This window comes from Chenopodium quinoa, unplaced genomic scaffold (genome assembly GCF_001683475.1).
Source record: "Chenopodium quinoa cultivar QQ74 unplaced genomic scaffold, ASM168347v1, whole genome shotgun sequence".
In the NCBI taxonomy this organism is placed as follows: domain Eukaryota; kingdom Viridiplantae; phylum Streptophyta; class Magnoliopsida; order Caryophyllales; family Amaranthaceae; genus Chenopodium; species Chenopodium quinoa.
Window position 1 is genome coordinate 11,911,720 of NW_018743292.1, and position 17,392 is coordinate 11,929,111.

General features: G+C 31.4%; 1 protein-coding gene across 3 annotated transcripts; it reads right to left on the bottom strand.

Annotated features, from left to right (window-relative positions):
- Positions 1–73: 73 nt before the first annotated feature.
- On the bottom strand, positions 74–7,293 carry LOC110737062 (zinc finger CCCH domain-containing protein 43-like). 3 transcript variants are annotated; one of them, XM_021917429.1, is made up of 8 exons: positions 6,917–7,293; positions 5,944–6,282; positions 5,791–5,865; positions 3,359–3,475; positions 2,916–3,227; positions 1,183–1,455; positions 822–1,061; positions 74–579 (listed from the first exon to the last, which is right to left on the bottom strand). In XM_021917429.1, the coding sequence occupies exons 2-8, from the start codon at positions 6,265–6,267 to the stop codon at positions 358–360; spliced, it is 1,563 nt and encodes a 520-aa protein (XP_021773121.1). In that variant the 5' UTR covers positions 6,268–6,282; positions 6,917–7,293; the 3' UTR covers positions 74–357. The 3 variants fall into 3 exon arrangements, with proteins under 3 accessions (XP_021773121.1, XP_021773120.1, XP_021773122.1); XM_021917428.1 differs by having other exon boundaries at positions 5,944–6,314; positions 6,917–7,289; XM_021917430.1 differs by having other exon boundaries at positions 1,183–1,449; positions 5,944–6,314; positions 6,917–7,281.
- Positions 7,294–17,392: the final 10,099 nt, after the last annotated feature.

Below are 17,392 nucleotides of genomic sequence, written 5' to 3' on the forward strand. Positions count from 1 at the left end.
GCATCCCACAATCAACTACGGGTATATAATATTGACCAGTACCTGTAATGGCTGACAAAAGACGAAGGTGAAATGAGTAAACTGAAGTATTTTCACCTCTATTCTCTGATTCAGCAAATCTTAAAAGCATGTAACATCGATTAACAGTTATCTGTATGGATGGGATCAGTATATATAAATAAATTGTTTGCTGATAGGGGTATGCAACTATGCATTCAGCAACCACAAAAAGTTGTCAAATTCCTCAAGTTAACAAGTATGTAGGTGCAACTTTGCAAAATCTGAAGACGGCATCCTTTCTTGACAGTGATGCCAGCAATGTTGCCAAAAAAACAAAGTTTTGCTCATTGGAGAACATCACATTACCCAGCCATCACCCCAATCTGACTCGACATTGTCACCAGCTGGAGATTCCAAATTAGTAGCAACTTCAGGGTTGGGTGAGCTGTGATCTTGATCAACTGGAGGAACTGGAGCAACTGAAATTGCTGGTGAGCTGTTATCGGGATGATGAAACAGACAATTTCGACCATATTTGCATGTACCTTGCAGCTCATAGTTCCGGCAAACTTTGCTACCCTGATGATGGCAAAAGTTAAAGCAATTGTGAGCGATATAACATATACATATAAGTGAAAAAAATGAACTAATGAAGGAGATTTGATAACATATTGATACAATCATACAATTGACTGATTACTATGGAAAGATATCTGCACAAAGATCTACACTTAAGAGTTCCATTTCAACAACAGAAGATGTCAAAAAAGCCACCAGGTAGCAATATTTTAAGACATAGTCGTTAAAGTTAGGGTACATACAGGTCTTAGAGGAAGGCCTGACTCATTGAGAGCACATGGAGATGATGTAGACATTCGGTCCCTTGGATGGTGGTATCTACACGCAGATTTAAATTTACAATTGCCAGTTTTCATGAAGAATTCACACTCTGGCTGTCCAGGCCGTTCAGGGTACTGTCCATTCTGCATTTGCTGCTGCTGATGAGATGTTCCGTTTTTCCTTGGATTGCCAGGATTTAAATTAGGAAGCTCAGGGTTTTTCTACAAAAACCAATTACAATTTCATAAAGCAAACTAAACACAATGATATAATATCAAAGTGAGAAGTTAGAGTAGCCAGTTCTAGTTGTATAGAACTATAGAAGGAAACAGTAAGACATACAGATTTAGAGTAGAGGCCTTTTGAGGAAAGCAGCGGCAGACGTAGCTTAGAGTCCTGACTTATTGGATGGTTATACCTGCAAGCAGCTCTGTATTTGCAGTCTCCAGTTTTCATGAAAAAATCACAATCAGGTTGCCCTGGTCGTAAAGGAAACTCTTCCGACTGTAGTAAGTGTTCATAATGTGTTGTAGGATCTGCTTTCTTCGAGAGGTTGTTTACAATTTGATGCGGAAGTGGAGTCTTTTTTGCTGACAGAGAAAGGTTGACCTGGGCCAGAAAAAGTAGAAGAAAATTAATGAAAAGCTACTTGTCCTAACAAGAGAGTATTTGCCACTAATTCACTCTTCAGACAAAAAAAAGTAATTGCATTGAAATGCAAGCCAGAATCATTAAGAACTTCAAAACACAAATAAGACAAAGGACACAGTAATCTAGTGTTTAAAACAATTTTCTAGAATAATTTGATCCTCAGTAGCTTAATTAATGTAGCTGTATGCTATCCAGCAATCATTGCAGTTTTGTACTAACTACCAAAGCAGAGGGTGTCCTGGCAAGAAATTGAGCACCATACAATAATGTTTTTTTAGTTGAAAGCAAGTATGGAAGCAAAATGACAAAAACTCAAATCAGTTACAACCCTAAAAAGAAAACCAAGAGGAAAAAAAAGGATGCACATAAACATGATACAGAAGAAACCATAACCTGGAGGGACAAGACTCAGGAGTTAAAACCCTCATACTCAAATTCCCTTGTGGTGGTGGAATGTGGCCATGCGGGGTTGACCTAATGGTGATTGGGTCTTAGCCCATCAAAATTTGGGGTTAAAGGGGCTTTCATAAGTTTCATCATAAGTAATTTGGCTCCGAGAGAGGTAGGATTTGTGTGGTCATCATTACCTATCTCCAAAGAAAGCACATATGTGGTAAAAAGTTGCACTTTCTCAGAAGATCTTAAAATGTATGGTAAGTTTCACTTTCAAAGAAAACCGCTGTAGGCAGGGTAAGAAGTAATAATTTATGCAGACTTACTTAATATGATGATAAAGAGACTATTTCCAATTTAACCTTAACTTAATACATAATAAGTTAATAACTGCCTATTATTTCATGTTAGTAAGAAAAGGAGAAGAAAATTATATAAGCTACGTTAATCAAGTCCATTGTATTTCAGAAGTCAAAGAATTGAAAATGTTACTCCGTAACAATGAACATTGGCTCCAAGCTTTTTTATTATTCCACAATAAAAAAGAACAATTAGTCCATAATATTTCAAAGTCAAAAAATTGTGAATATTTAAACTCATCAGAAAAGGACATAAACAATAAGCCTCCAAGTAATTTTTTTTAAAAAAAAAAAAAAAAAAAGGGAAATTATTTTGTAAGCAAATTGTGCAAAGATTTATATTCTGATTTTAAAAATAAAAAAAGAAAGAGATGTGAACACTTCATATGCATCCTTTTACAGAAGTACAGGGACTAGCTAACAGGTGAGAAGAAGACTGTAGTCAGGCAAATTTGAGTATACATTTCACCTCCCAGCAGTTTGCAAAATTATTTTGTAAGCAAAGTATTAAGATTACGTATCAAAACATGTAAAACATGTTGGTACAAATGTGAAATACTTGGAGTACATTAAGAACAAAGAGATGTACCACACTTTCAAAGAGAAGTTAAAGAGAAATTTTTAAAATACTCATATGCCTAAAATACGTGAGAAAGGTCAAGAAGATTGCACCTGATCTTGGTTCCAACGAGCATTTTGAGGCAATGCTTGGTGATAAGAGCTCATTCCAGCATAAGGCAAACCATTCATTGAGCTTAGGCCATTTGCCAAGTCTGGGATACCCCGTGCTACCCCAGAAGTTTGCAATGGATCACCAACATACATTCCTGAAAAATTGTTGCTACCTCTTGCATATACACCATTACCCAAGGAGCTTCTGGCCTCAGATTCTTTCGAAGCAATAGGATCAGGATGATGGAATCTGCAATTAGCTCCATAGCCACAGGAGCCAGTACGCAAGTAAAAGGTGCACTCTTGCTCCGACTAAGGTAAATTATAAGGAAAAAAAAAAGGCCATTAATTTCTCAGTTTATTTAGAAGTCTCTGAGCAGTATACATTGCTTAACACAAGAGGCAAACTTGGAATCAAAAAAGAAACAATAATATAGTCTTACCGGTCTAACAGGTAAACCTAGAAAATTAAGCTCTGGACCTTCGTTCTCAACTTTCTGTGCAGAGTGATTATATCTGCAAGCATCTCCATATTTGCATCCTCCTGGTGTCCGGAAATACTATATAATAAAAAATATTTAATAATAAGAACAAAATAAAAGATATCAGTGAAACAAAATCTAAAGAACAATGCATCAAAGGCAGCATAACATAGCTTTATTACATCAAATGCTCAGATTAAAGGGGTGTGATTACAAAATCATAACCTCAACAGATAAGATCAAGACTGACATTCACATAGGGATACCTATGCTTGCATTAGAGGGAAAAACAGTAGCCTCATCTTCAGAGTAATGTGATTGTTAAGAAAACAATTACAACACGTGATTTATTTATGCATTATATTGAGAAACTGGAATAAGAAAATAAAAATTATGATGACAATTGCTATAGGTTTGTGCATTTCTGCAGTAAAGGATAAAATAGTTTCCTTATCCACAAAAAGAACATAAATTCCCTAATTAATACCGCGTAATAACAAACTCAAACCACATCTAGTCTAAGGTGCTTTAGGTTTGTGCATTTCGCAGTATAGGATAAAATAATTTCCTTATCCACAAAAGGAACATAAATCCCCTAATTAATACGGAGTAATAACAAACTCAAACCGCATCTAGTCTAAAAGGTGCTTTAGGTCTAGTTGTACATTTTACATCAATGGACTATAGTCAAATAACATTTCTCAAACTTGCATCTTGTTTGCATACCCAAGCAGTCAGCCAGTCACCAGTTCAAGGTTTGGATGCAATATCACCAATAATGATGATACTTTTACAAATTGCTTTATTGAGCATGCAATTTCTAGTGCAAGCATGTTAAATAATTGATAAATACTCAATCTAGTATAACTGTATAAAGCCAGCAATTTATATCCAAATAATTAAATTATCCAATAGAAACTAGCAATTTTAATAATTGATAGGTTAAATCTAATTATTTAGAGAGGATTACTCTGTTGCACAAGAGCCAGTTAGTCCAGCCTTAAAGCATAAAGATATCGTAAATTGACTGCATCAACTACATTATTACTTATTCTAAAAATAAAAACACTTACACAGTTACACATTCTTCTTCAATGAAATTCATGCAAAAATTCTCCACTAATTCCTATCTGTAATGTGCTTCATATAAGAAGTTAGGTGATATATATGTATCTCAAAAATATAGTTTCACAAAACAAAGACACTCTAACCATGACGTATATAATTTTTTCAAAGAAAAGGTATACACCAATAACATACTTCCTCTGCTTCTCTAATATTGCAACAAGGGGAAGACACAGAATTTAAGATGAGGAGAAAGATAGAGATAAATAAATATAGGGGCCACGCGATGAGGAGAGAGATAAAGGGAAAGCTTTTGCAAATATATAGTAATGTTGCAATATTTGTGCAACTTCCTAAAATGGTAATTATTGCAATATTAGGGGAGCCGAGAAAGTATTAAACTTGCCAAGTCGTGTCCAGAAAAAAGTATCCAACGTCCATATCCGTGTCTATGTTTCAAGGACCTAACACAAGTTGTTGAGATTATATGGATAGTCACTCGACGTTTTTTTTTAACCTCTTCTCTTTCCTTATGTACCCTATTAGGATATAGATTTGAGAAGAGTGTAAATCTAACATGGGTTTAAATGCTCCGGAAAGAATTAATACAAAAAAGGAATTTTAAAGAGGATAAAGGAAGAATGCAGGAGTAATGAAGCATATAGTTCCTCAAATTACACTTTTGAAGTCACATATCATATAAGTAAAGAAAATGAATACAAAAGGTCATTATGATGCAGAATGACACAGACCATAACCATGAACTCAAGCCCTCGATGAATAGAATTGACCTGTATCATAGTACTAAACAACATTGCTTTTGTCTTAAAACTTCATATAATTTGTCTCAGAAATGTCTCCCCTAAACAAACACATACACACAAGCTCATACACAAAACCATATATTCCTCGAAAATACCAGCTTGCTTATGACATTAACATTACGAACAATCTTAGCTAACTCTCCAAAAAAACATTTCCCAAAAACAGACATTAAGAGGTTTGCTTTCAGACAATTTTCCTACAAACATTATTTTAAGCAAACTGCAGGCCCACAACTTAACTCCGGAAAATACTTAGTTAGAGTAGTTGCTCTGGCAATGCAACTATTATAACAAAACAATTGATACAATTTTATGCAAAAAGAAAAGAAAAAAAAAACATTCAAGCATACTTAAACAAATCATGAACAACATTTCTCGTATCAAGAACACATGGTAAGGGGTCAAGGTCAAAGTCAAATTAAACATCTTTTTTATTCAAAACGAAATCTACGGGATAATAAAATACTAAGCATTCTTAAAATAATGTATATAAAAAGCAACAACCTTGCAATCAATCTTCCCAGGATCAACAAATGTTCCATTGTTCTCCTCAATTCCTTTCTCCTGGTCCAGAGCAACCTAAAAACAACAAAACAAATCAACATCATAAAAACCAACAACCGAAACCCGAAAGAAAAAACCCCAAATCTGATATACCTTAAAACCCTTCTCGGGAGGGTGATTAAATCTACAATTTTGTCCAAATTTGCAAGTACCCGTCTTCAGATAAAAGGTGCAATCAGCAGCATAAGACCTTAAAGGGTATAAATGTAATTTCTCCTCTTCTTCATCTTGTTCATTTTCTCCACCTTCAATCTTCACATCAACCTCATTACCTTGCAAAACTACACCCTCAAACTGCTGTGCAAGAAGCTCTTCCTCAGTAACTTGTTCATCCCAGTGGGTCCCAGTTGGAGAAATCCCTAATTTAATTTCATTCTGGATTTCAATAGATGAACTGATTTCTTCACAGGTTCCCATAACTTTCTCTCTCCTCTATTTTTTTAACAGAAACCCCAACAACAACACTGAAAATCAATGAGCAAGAAAAACAGTACCTAGTTATATAATAAAAATATAATATAAAGTGGGATATATAGTACCATATTAATAGCTACTGCTAGGTGTGAAAAATAAATGATAAAAAAAAAAAAAAAAGCAAGTTTATTTCATCAGTGGAGATTCTCACAAGTGCCGCCTTTTCTCTATTTTTTTGTTTTCATTTCTACTTTATTTTTTCATCTCCAAAAGTACAATCAAAACCCACCAATTTTATTATTAAAATTATTGAAAATATTTTATAAAAATTAAATTGCAATACAGTACTAAAAAACACCTCCTTGGCTTTTTTTTTTCATCAAAAAACCCAAAATTAAGAAGAAAAAAGTAAAAATTTGCAGATGAGATAAAATCATATTTCAGAAACATTCAAATTATACTCATTTAAAAAGACTGATAGATTTTTTGTTAAAAAAAAAAAAAAATCGAAATTTTAAACATTAAAGTTACGAAATTGCAGAAATGATAATGTTTAATCCCTAAAAAATTCAAAATTTCAGGAAAAATAAATTTTTTTAATCATCGTTAAAAAAAACGTAAGCGATTAAATAAGAATTCTGGAATTTCATACCTGATGATGAGATCAAACTTCAGTGAGTGAAATTGGAGATGGTAAACCACATTGTAAGAAACGTCACAGTTCCCAAAAAATCGGCGGAAAAATTAGGACTAAAGAAAAGAGAATTTTAGGGTTTGATTGGAAGAAGGAAAAAACGAAAACCCTAAAAAATTGGGGAAGAAATGAAATTGACGGAAGCAGAAAAGAGATTCTCTAAAATACGGCGTAAAATTGTGAGGAGAGAGAATCTGATTGGGTAGCTCCACCATCACCCCCCACTCTTTTTAGTGTACTCAACACTGAATTGCTTAATTTTTTTTTTTTATTTTTTTTTTTTCATTTTATTTACAAAATTAAGAAAATGTTTTTTTTTTTTTTTTTTTTTAAGTGTTAATTTACTGTAGTTGCATCATCAATTTTATGGGCCGAGAAAGGGAGAAGTTAAATTCTGCAGTGGTGGTGGACCCTATTTTCACTGTTTTCTTAAAAGCCCATGTCATTTCCCACTTTTTTTATGAGAATTTTCAATTTTTTATCAGCAATTTTTCTGAAAGGAAATTTTGTTAATCAATAATCATCAATCATATCATATCATATCACTAATAAATAAAGTCGGTCTCGCAGATAGGTCACGAGACAACGACTCATGTCATTCCAATTTTTCACCAAGTGTCATGCACGTAGTGACAAATAAGTATTATTGTGACATATATGATGTTCAGTAAGCGAATTTTGGATGATTTTTTAAGATAAAAATATTATATAGAGTTTTATTATCAGTATACATTTAATATTTCATATATGGGATTAATCATAACTTTTAATAAATATCCTATAATTCAGTTTTATTTCCACCATAAAATTCGTTTTTAAAAATAAGATTCATTCATAATATATTTAATTTATTTACAAAAATAATAGAGTAACTGTAAAAACAAGTTTTAATCAGGAAAATTAATTTTAGTGTTGGTAAAAATACTTTCAGTTTAGTAAAAATAATTTCAGTTCAATAAAATATATTTTGAGTTTAGTATGTTTAAATATCATGCATTATCAAAACAAACCTAGTAACTACTATATAAAGCTAAACTTTTAGCCAAGTCCCGAGACAGCGACACTTGACATTCTAACTTTTCGCCAAGTGTCTTGCCACGTAGGCGACAATTAATTATTAATATGACACGTAGGATTTATTTGAATATATTTTTTGTAGAAAGAATAAAAAAAGTTGGATAAATATAGTAGGATAAAAAAGTTATTTTATTGTTATATTTTCAATAAAAATTTGGATAGATTGAGTAGGATAAAAAAGTTGTTTTGGAGTTTTATTTTCAATAAAACTTTGGTTTAGAATTTTATTTTCAGTAAAATACTAATATTTTTATACAAATGACATATCCATAGAGGTACAAAAGGAAAAATAAAAAATCAAAGCGATTAGTTATTATATATTACCATTCTCTTAAGTCTTAACATGCAACCAGTCTTTCTCTAGATGTTCATAGAAAATGAAAAGAGATCACAGCTTTAGACAACCGTTCTATTTGGTTGTACATTATTACTTCTATTTTTTTTTAGATTGTCAAATGATTATTAATCTATAAAATACCCATAAACGGACAAGTATGATTGTTAAGTGATTATTAATCCATGAGACGAAAATTCAAATAACATATACTATATATTTTAGGTAAAAAGTTTTATTATTTAAAATTTAATAAACAACCCGAGCATCGCACGGGCACAAAACTAGTCATCACAATATATACTAAAAGACACACCATCAATTGCATGTGTCATCTCCTGGTGTGTCTTTAGTTACGCAATTTCTTTTTTTCCAAAATAAAAATCTATTAACTAAAGAAGCAAATCATTTACAAAAATAATATTTTTTTTATTCATATTCCATTTGAACACGTAGTAATTATTATATTTAAAATAAAAAGATTTCACAACTCTTTCTAAAAAAAAATTGGATAACTATAAACCAAAAATCAATCAATCATCAATAATCAATAATCAATAATATATACTAAAAGACACATCATCAATTACATGTGTCATCTCCTGCTGTGTCTTTAGTTATACAATTTCTTTTTTTTCCAAAATAAAAATCTATTAATTAAAGAAACAAATCATTTACAAAAATAATTTTTTTTATGCAATTCTATATTAACACATAGTAATTATTATATTTAAAATAAAAAGATTTCACAACTCTTTCTAAAAAAATAAAATTGGATAACTATAACCAAAAATCATATTATTAATATAATTTGTGCCCAGTTTTACAATAAGAAAAAATATTGCTCATATTTTTTGCCTACTTTTGTTTTGGTTGTGTATTAGAAGCTACAATTAAAAATTACAAATACCAAATCAACATATCACATACTTTTATTATTCCTCGACTAATTGATGATTATAATACTTCTCAATGAATAATCTATAAATATAGATCACAGTGCATGGCACGGGATCTATCCTATTGACTACCGATTTTAGAGTTTGTTTTGAAAATAACTACCTGTTTGAAAAATAACAACGACTTAATATTAAAACAGACACCGAAAGTGACACGTGTCACATCTTGGTGTTGTTTTTTCCTCCAAAACTCCCCCCCCCCCTCTTTAACCAATTTTTTTAAAAAAATATTTGATACAACTATAATAATAATATTCCAAATCTTTTATATTATCTTTATGGTGTATATTTATTTTTATTTGGTTTTCATAATTTTTCCCTACACATTTACCAAAAATATTATTCCAACTTTCTTTTTAATTATCTTTTAAACGGAGTATTATTAGATTTTACTGAAAAAGTAATAATAAAAGTGATTCATATAATTGATATTGAAGAAATTAATTTAAAACATCACTTAATATTTTATTTCAATTTAAATATTAACTATACAGTCAAATTAATGACAATTTTGTTTCCAAGAATCTGTAAGTATATATATTAAAAGCGAATAAAAATGACACGTGTCATTTCTTGATTAAAAATTTCCCCACCTATATTCCTTTCTTCTTTTGATTTTTTTTGGGTTTGTTGTAATGTTAAATCTTCATCACGGTATAATATACAACATTTTCTTTTTATATTGCAAGATATGATATTAGAAGATTATCCAAGATTACTACAAAGTATATATTATAATTCTTTTATTTGGCAATAAAGTTAATTTCAATTAAAATGAAAATAATTTTAGTAACACATATAAATGCATATATATAATTTATTTTCTATTCAGTTTAAAGCTTTTGTGCAAAAATTCTGACCATTTTTAATTTCAACTAATCAATAAAAAATATATAATTTCTCCAACAATACTATTTTTTTTCTTAAAACCCTGCTACTCGGTAACTATAAAAAAAAAAGTTGATTATCATAGAGTAAAATAAAATCAATAAATTTTCAAACGTTGTGCCAGAGAAAGTCTATCAACAACACGAAGGGTATAACTATATACTTCCTCTGTTCCTAATTAGATGACACGTTTCTTTTATCACGTTTGCCAACGCATAATTTTAACGATTTATATATCCCATTATCAACATTTTAAAATTATAAAAAGTGAATATTAATAAAATATACATTAAGACGATTCAAACAAGATCCCACATGATTATATTTTATCATAGCTACAAATCACAAAAGTTAGTCAAAGTGTTGTTTGTGAATAGTGCAAAAGTCAAACTGTGTCATCTAAAAAGGAACGGAGGAAGTATAAGTATATGTACTACATGTACTTATCTAAAATTTTCATTTTGTATAAGCAATATTATAAAACCTCATAGTCCATAAATTTCTTTCATATTTTATTTATAAAATATTACGGTGTATACATACATCAATAACCTTAACATCTTTGGTATGGCCGTATGATTGTTATTGAATTAACATTATAATTCATTATAAAATTTTGAAAAAACGGTGCATGGTACGGGTCTTAATCTAGTTTATAAGACTACCAAGTTTCTTCCAAAAGTATTGGTACACTACCTTTCACAATTTTCCGTCTAAAAACTTAACGGTGCATGTTACAAGGTCCCACCTATTAGACTTCCTTAAAAAAAAGAAAAAAAAAACACATAAAATTCCCTTTATATCTTCATTTAATCTCAATCACGCACCTCTTTCATTTTCTCTCCCGTCCCTCGTTGCACCAAACCTTACATGAGCCTTAATAAATATTTTCACCATTTCTCTCACTGCTCCACTCACATTCTTTTTTAATTCTTTGTTACACATCATTCTCAACTTGAAGTAAACTTTGATTATGCTCATTATCATTATATCACCACGGTAAATGCAGTAAAGCTACATGAACAAAAGGAAGGGCATCGATGGAAATTGTGGTTGATGGGAATTGAATTATGAACACTGGAAGAGTTAAGGTGGTTAAATAGGCAAATAAGTGGGGTTGTATAACGTGCACTGTTAATTTTTTGAATGAAAAACTGTATAAGGTAGTGTTACCAAAACTTTTGGAAGAAACTTAGCAGCTTTATAATTTTTTTATTTTATTTTAAACAGGCTAGTTATTTTTAAAACTGACTATAAACTTTGGTAGTTATTAACAAAATTTCCTAATTAAAATGCAAACTAATTTCCTATATAAGTCGATTTAAACACTATTTCTCACAATATCGTATACCTAAGCTTGATTTCAAGGTTCGGTATTTGCTAGTATAAAATCCCTAATAATGTTGGTGGTTCTATATATTTAAGGCTAAGGGGCTAACCAATAACGAAGAAATTGAAGCTGAATGTAGCAACAAAAAGGTTGATTGAGTATCAGATAGAATGAAAGGATTGCTTCTCGTTTATACTTTTTAAAAGTGTATATATAGATATGAGAATAATGTACCCTAAAAATATAAGAAATACTTTAAGAAGAATAGTTGTCAACAACAAATATAAAGCTTTTAGCTAGCTTATAACCATCCAGCAATGTATATTTAGTCCAATGCAAAAATATTGAATTAGAAATGAAAGTTACCATATCTCCTATCCTCAATCCTAAATTCTCTATAATCTAAAAAACTCTAACTAAAATTGCAACTATCTCAACACTCGGTATCTTTTCTCTTTCCAGGGGCTTCAAATCTCTAGGCTACAAATCTTAAAATCTAATAATTTCAGTTCAATAGGTTAAATTTAAGTTCAACAAAAATAATTTCATTTCAGTAACAATAATTTCAATTCAACAAAAATTAGGTAATAAAACGAGGCCCAAAATAGATTACACTAGCTACATAACTAACACGTGTCATGTTTTCTACAGTGTATTAGTAACTAACCCTACTAATTATATAAGATTAGATGAAAGCCCGTGTGATGCACGATTTTTTCATACATAAATCTCCAGAAAATATATTTTTCTTAGTTAGGAAAACATAAGTTTTTTATTATTATTTGATTTACTTTACTATTAAATAATTTCAGACAGAAAAACACATAATAATTTAATTAAACTACTATGCCTATTACAAAAGTTTTATTTTATTTTTTAAAATGTGAAAAGATTTTTTTTAAAGAATAGTTTAAGTCCTAAATCATTATTCGTTTTTTATTACTCTTGAAATTAACTCTTAAATCTATATATCATTTTATATATTTCTTGTGATCTCTAAATCTTTAACAATTTTTTTCTATTTATATTTTTGTACATAAATTTCATATAAATGTTTAATGAAGGTTAAGTTTTTTCTTGCATTATAAGTTTTAAATTTTTTTTTTATAAAAATATCTTCTCATTCATCGGATATTTAGATAAAACCATTAATATTAAAAGATAATTTTATTTTTTAAAAATTTAAATCCTAATATCAAAATATAATTTACCCTGTTTAGGGTTTTTTTTTAATGATTTAAATCCTAATATCTAAAGATGAGATTTAGTTCTTCAAAAAAAATAAAAAAAAGTTTTTTAAATAATTTAAATCCTAATAAATCATTATTTGTTGAAAAAGTTTTTAAATAATTTAAATCCTAATAAATCATTATTCGTTGTTTATACCTACATGGAAAAATTCTTAAATCTCATTCGTCACTTTTGCTTAGGTGACGAGTGAATTTTTTGATTCTAAAATAAAATACAAATCTAATTTTTAATTGGTCGAAATAATACCTTTGCATATGTGGCGCGCCGAATGCTCCCGAAAGATGCCTACTTTATTTATATATATTAAATTTGTAGTTTTCATTTGATTTCCATATATTAGTAAGCAATCATTTTTTAGGTTTGATTAAGTTAAAAACGAGCCTAGCCACACCCGTCATTAAGAGAAAGTCCACTTAGAAGGGTCATCGCTCGTCGTTCCTTCTCAAAACCATAAGTCAACACGATGATTATGTAGCCCTTTAACCTTTTAAAGTCTTCAATTCTCTCAACTTTTAACATGGTTACTACTTACATGTGTTGTTTAGGAAAATTATACTTCCCTATTTACGCTCGGTTTCAAAGGTCCATTGACCTATCTTCGGTTTAATTTCAGATTGAACCAAATTAAACAAGTTGTACATATTCAATCATTAGGTATTTTTGGGGAGACACAATTTGATGTTAGCAAAATTCAATCATGACTATCATTATATCAACATGATTTCCTTCCATATGTTAGAGATTTTCTAGTAAACAAGGGTCACAAAGAAAATTAGAAATGAAATTAACGAAATACTTCGAGGCGTGAACGGAATCACTTTCCCAAAAGTATAATTCTGACCCTATACTACAACTAGGTATCACGGAAATTACTTAGGAGATACAATGAAGAACAATTACAATAACTTGTAGGATTATTGCAATTCAATGTATAAAAGTGTGTGTAATTTTGTGATAACGAAGAACTGATTATAACTTCCTATGCTAATGTGATAAGATAGAAATTAAAATAATATTTCATCTCTATCCATTCATCATATGAGGAGTCTCATATATATAAGATAGTAGTATGTGAAACAATGCATTAAGTATTGAAACCGAAACAATGCATTTACTAAATAATGCATTAAGTATCGAAATCGAAACAATGCATTAAACAATGTATTATTATGACATGCATTAAACAATGCATTAAAACATGCATTAAACAATGCATTAATACATTAAGTTACAATGCATTAATACATTAAGTTATAATGCATTAAGTAACTTCCTAACTAAATCAAGAGAAATCGAAACTGAAACCGTAAGTAGTAACGGTTGCAACAATAATGATGATTCAACCTACTTCCTTTCATTTCTCTTGATTAGTTGTATACCACTATCTTAATCTTATGTAGTCTAAGTCATGACACCTTAACCAAATGACTTAAACTTAACATAACATAACACGAATATAATCAACTAAATACTCTAAAATTCTCCAACAATCCTCCCTCATTTAGATTATTTAAAACGATTTATTGCATAAAAACATCATCATCACAAAAAAAATCTTATGCATACATGAAAGTGTACAAAGACTTGAACTCCCACTTAGTGCAACATATAGTCCAAGAATCCGTATCCATTTGGTATCGTAAAACGTTTGAACCAAAAGCAATACATATTGGATACTTGAAGATAATACACACACAAGATTAAATACTCAAATACATATTTACTTGACACTTTAAGCCATGTGTCCATATCTATTCATAAGTACATCGATGCTATGCCCATAATAATTTCTTGGAGCGGCTAAACCTCGTACTTATATAGGTAGATTTCCAAAACATGCTCCTGTGACAAAGCACAATATCAGGAATTCTATTAAGCTAAACAACCTCTCATTATCTCAACATCATAGAAAATCCGGAACTTTACCTCGGATGAATAAAACAAGTTCCCAATTAGCAAAATGAGAGAGTTAATCTTATTGAACTTAAGAGCCAACGTCTTGTTGGGCGATAAGTTAAGACTTCCTCATTTGTAATTATTTAGGGCTCCAATCCTAAACCGATTGTCATCCTATTGTTAACATCTCTTACCAATGCCTTTGTGAAACAATCGGCGAGATTAAGATTTGTTTGAACTTAATCAATATAATAGTGATCACACTATCCTTGATAAGTCCTTGAATGTAATCATGTCGTACTCCAATGTGTCTTGACTTACCATTATAAACTTGGCTAGATGGCTTTGCCAAAGTAGCATTGTTATCACAATGTATCACTATTGGTGAAATCGGTTTTGGCAACAAAGGTATCTCAAACATGAGATCCTTCAACCATTCGGCTTCTTTACTAGCCGAATGCAAAGCAATGAACTTCGATGTTATTGTGGAGTTTGCAATGCAAGTTTTTAAAAGCCCACGAAATAGCACCTCCCCTATATAGAAAAACGCATCCACTTGTGGAGGAATGATCTTTGTTAGAGATCCAACTTGCATCCTATAAGACAAACCATAATCCATGATTTTCTTCAAGTACTTTAACAAGCGTCGAACCACTTGCCAATGTAGCATGCATACAAGATTACTAGTGTACCTACTTAGTTGACCAACTGCATTAGCAATATCCGCCCTAGTACTTGTCATGGCATACATCAAACAACCTATTACTTTAGCATATTTAAGTTGGGATACTACATTACCTTCATTAGGTATCAACTTTATGCTGGGATCCATAGGTGTTGAATAAAGAGAAGTAGAGTCATCACTAACATTAAATTTCTCGAGCACTTTCTCAAGGTAATGACATTGTAACAACATCAACTTTCCTTTTCCCCTCTTTTATTTTTATGCCCAAAATGACATTTGTTTCTCCCATGTCTTTCATGGAAAACTGAGAACTAAGGAAGGATTTTGTCATTTCAACTTGTGATAAATCCGTTCCAAAGATCAACATGTCATTTACATATAAACAAATTATGACACCTTGACCGTTGTCATCAAATTTGCTATATATACACTTGTATGAATTGTTCAACTTGAAGCCATTAGACAATACAACCTCATCAAATTTTTGATGCCATTGCTTATGTGCTTGTTTTAGCCCATACAAAAATTTAATAAACTTGCAAACTTTTCCTTCTTGACCTTCCACAACAAACCCTTCTGGTTGTCAAATGTAAACTTCTTCCTCTAGATCTCCATTCAAGAAAGCTATCTTGACATCCATTTGATGAATCATAAGATTATGGATAGCCGCAAGTGCTATTAACAACCTAATAGTTGAGATTCTAGCTACTGGTGAATATGTATCTAAATAATTGACACCAGGCTTTTGTGTAAAACCTTGTGCCACTAACCGGGATTTGAACTTTTCAACAGTTTCGTCAATCCTCAACTTCTTTTTGAAGATCTATGTGCACCCTATCGGTTTACATTTTGGTGGTAAATTAGCTAACACCCAAGTGTTATTTCCCATGATAGATTCCATCTCATCATTAATAGCTTCCTTCCAAAATAGAGCATCACGAGACTTCATAGCCTCATCAAATGTCAAAGGATCATCTTCCACATTAAAAATGTATGAAAATTGTGTCGTAACATAATCCCTTGATCCTTCAACTAAGTACACATGAAAGTCCGACCAAAATATTTTTCATTCCTTGCCCTCTTACTTCTCCTAGGTTGAGATGATGATGTTGATGCCCCCTCTAAATGAATTTGGTCATCAATCTCTTATTGTTCAAATTCAATTTGGTCAAAACTTTGAGCATTGGTGTTTGGAGTTATATCTTTTAGTCTAAGAATTGATGAATATCTATTTTCATCAAACAATGCATCTTTAGACTCAATGGTGGTATGAACGACCAATAGTCATTTTGTTCGATCACATAGAACCTATAGTATTTGTGATAACTTGTTATTTGTTATGATTTTAGGGTGTTATTGAACCTTGATTACTTGATAAATTGGTGTTTTGATTCACTTTAACTCTTTTTTTTTATAACAATTTTTCTATATCCTATGCTTCACGGGTTGTTAGGGTTTGAGATTTTAGGTAAGACGACCAATTGAAGTCCTTGGATGTTATACCGAGGTTGGAAGAAAGAATATGATGGAAAGAAGCCAAGGCAAAGGAGTCCAAATAAAGAAGAAAGAGAAAACTGCAGTGAAGCGGCCTCTCTAAAGAATGGCGCGACCTCTCTAAGTCAGTGGAGAAGCCTCTCCTGACCTCAACAGAAGTTCGTGCCTCTATTTTGCAAAGTGAAGAAAACTAGGAGGAGCGGCCTCTCCAGCTTGAGGCACGACCTCTCTGGGTCAGTAGAGAGGCCTCTCCACCTTGTTGTTGTAGCTACTGCCTCCCTTGGGCAGATTTAAGAAATTTGTGAGGAGTGGCCTCTCTACCTGGCGCGCCCTCTCCACTCTACTGTTAAAGTTCCTACCCCTTTTGGAAGAATTGGAAGAAGAATGCGGAGAGGCCTCTCCAACGTAAGAACACAGCCGCTCCATATGGCGCGCGACCTCTCCACCTATTTGGAGAGCCCTCTCCACCCTGCTACTGGAGTTCCTGCCTCGATTATACTTAGCAAGGCGCGACCTCTCC

Bases quoted from the DNA above. Each gene is read 5' to 3' on its own strand.
- LOC110737062 (XM_021917429.1), bottom strand. From the start codon at position 6,267: ATGGGAACCTGTGAAGAAATCAGTTCATCTATTGAAATCCAGAATGAA. The intron at 3,228-3,358 runs GTAAGACTATAT...AATTTACCTTAG, and splicing joins TAGGTTTACCTGTTAGACCG to TCGGAGCAAGAGTGCACCTT. The intron at 1,456-2,915 runs GTGCAATCTTCT...CTACTTTTTCTG, and splicing joins CTCGTTGGAACCAAGATCAG to GCCCAGGTCAACCTTTCTCT.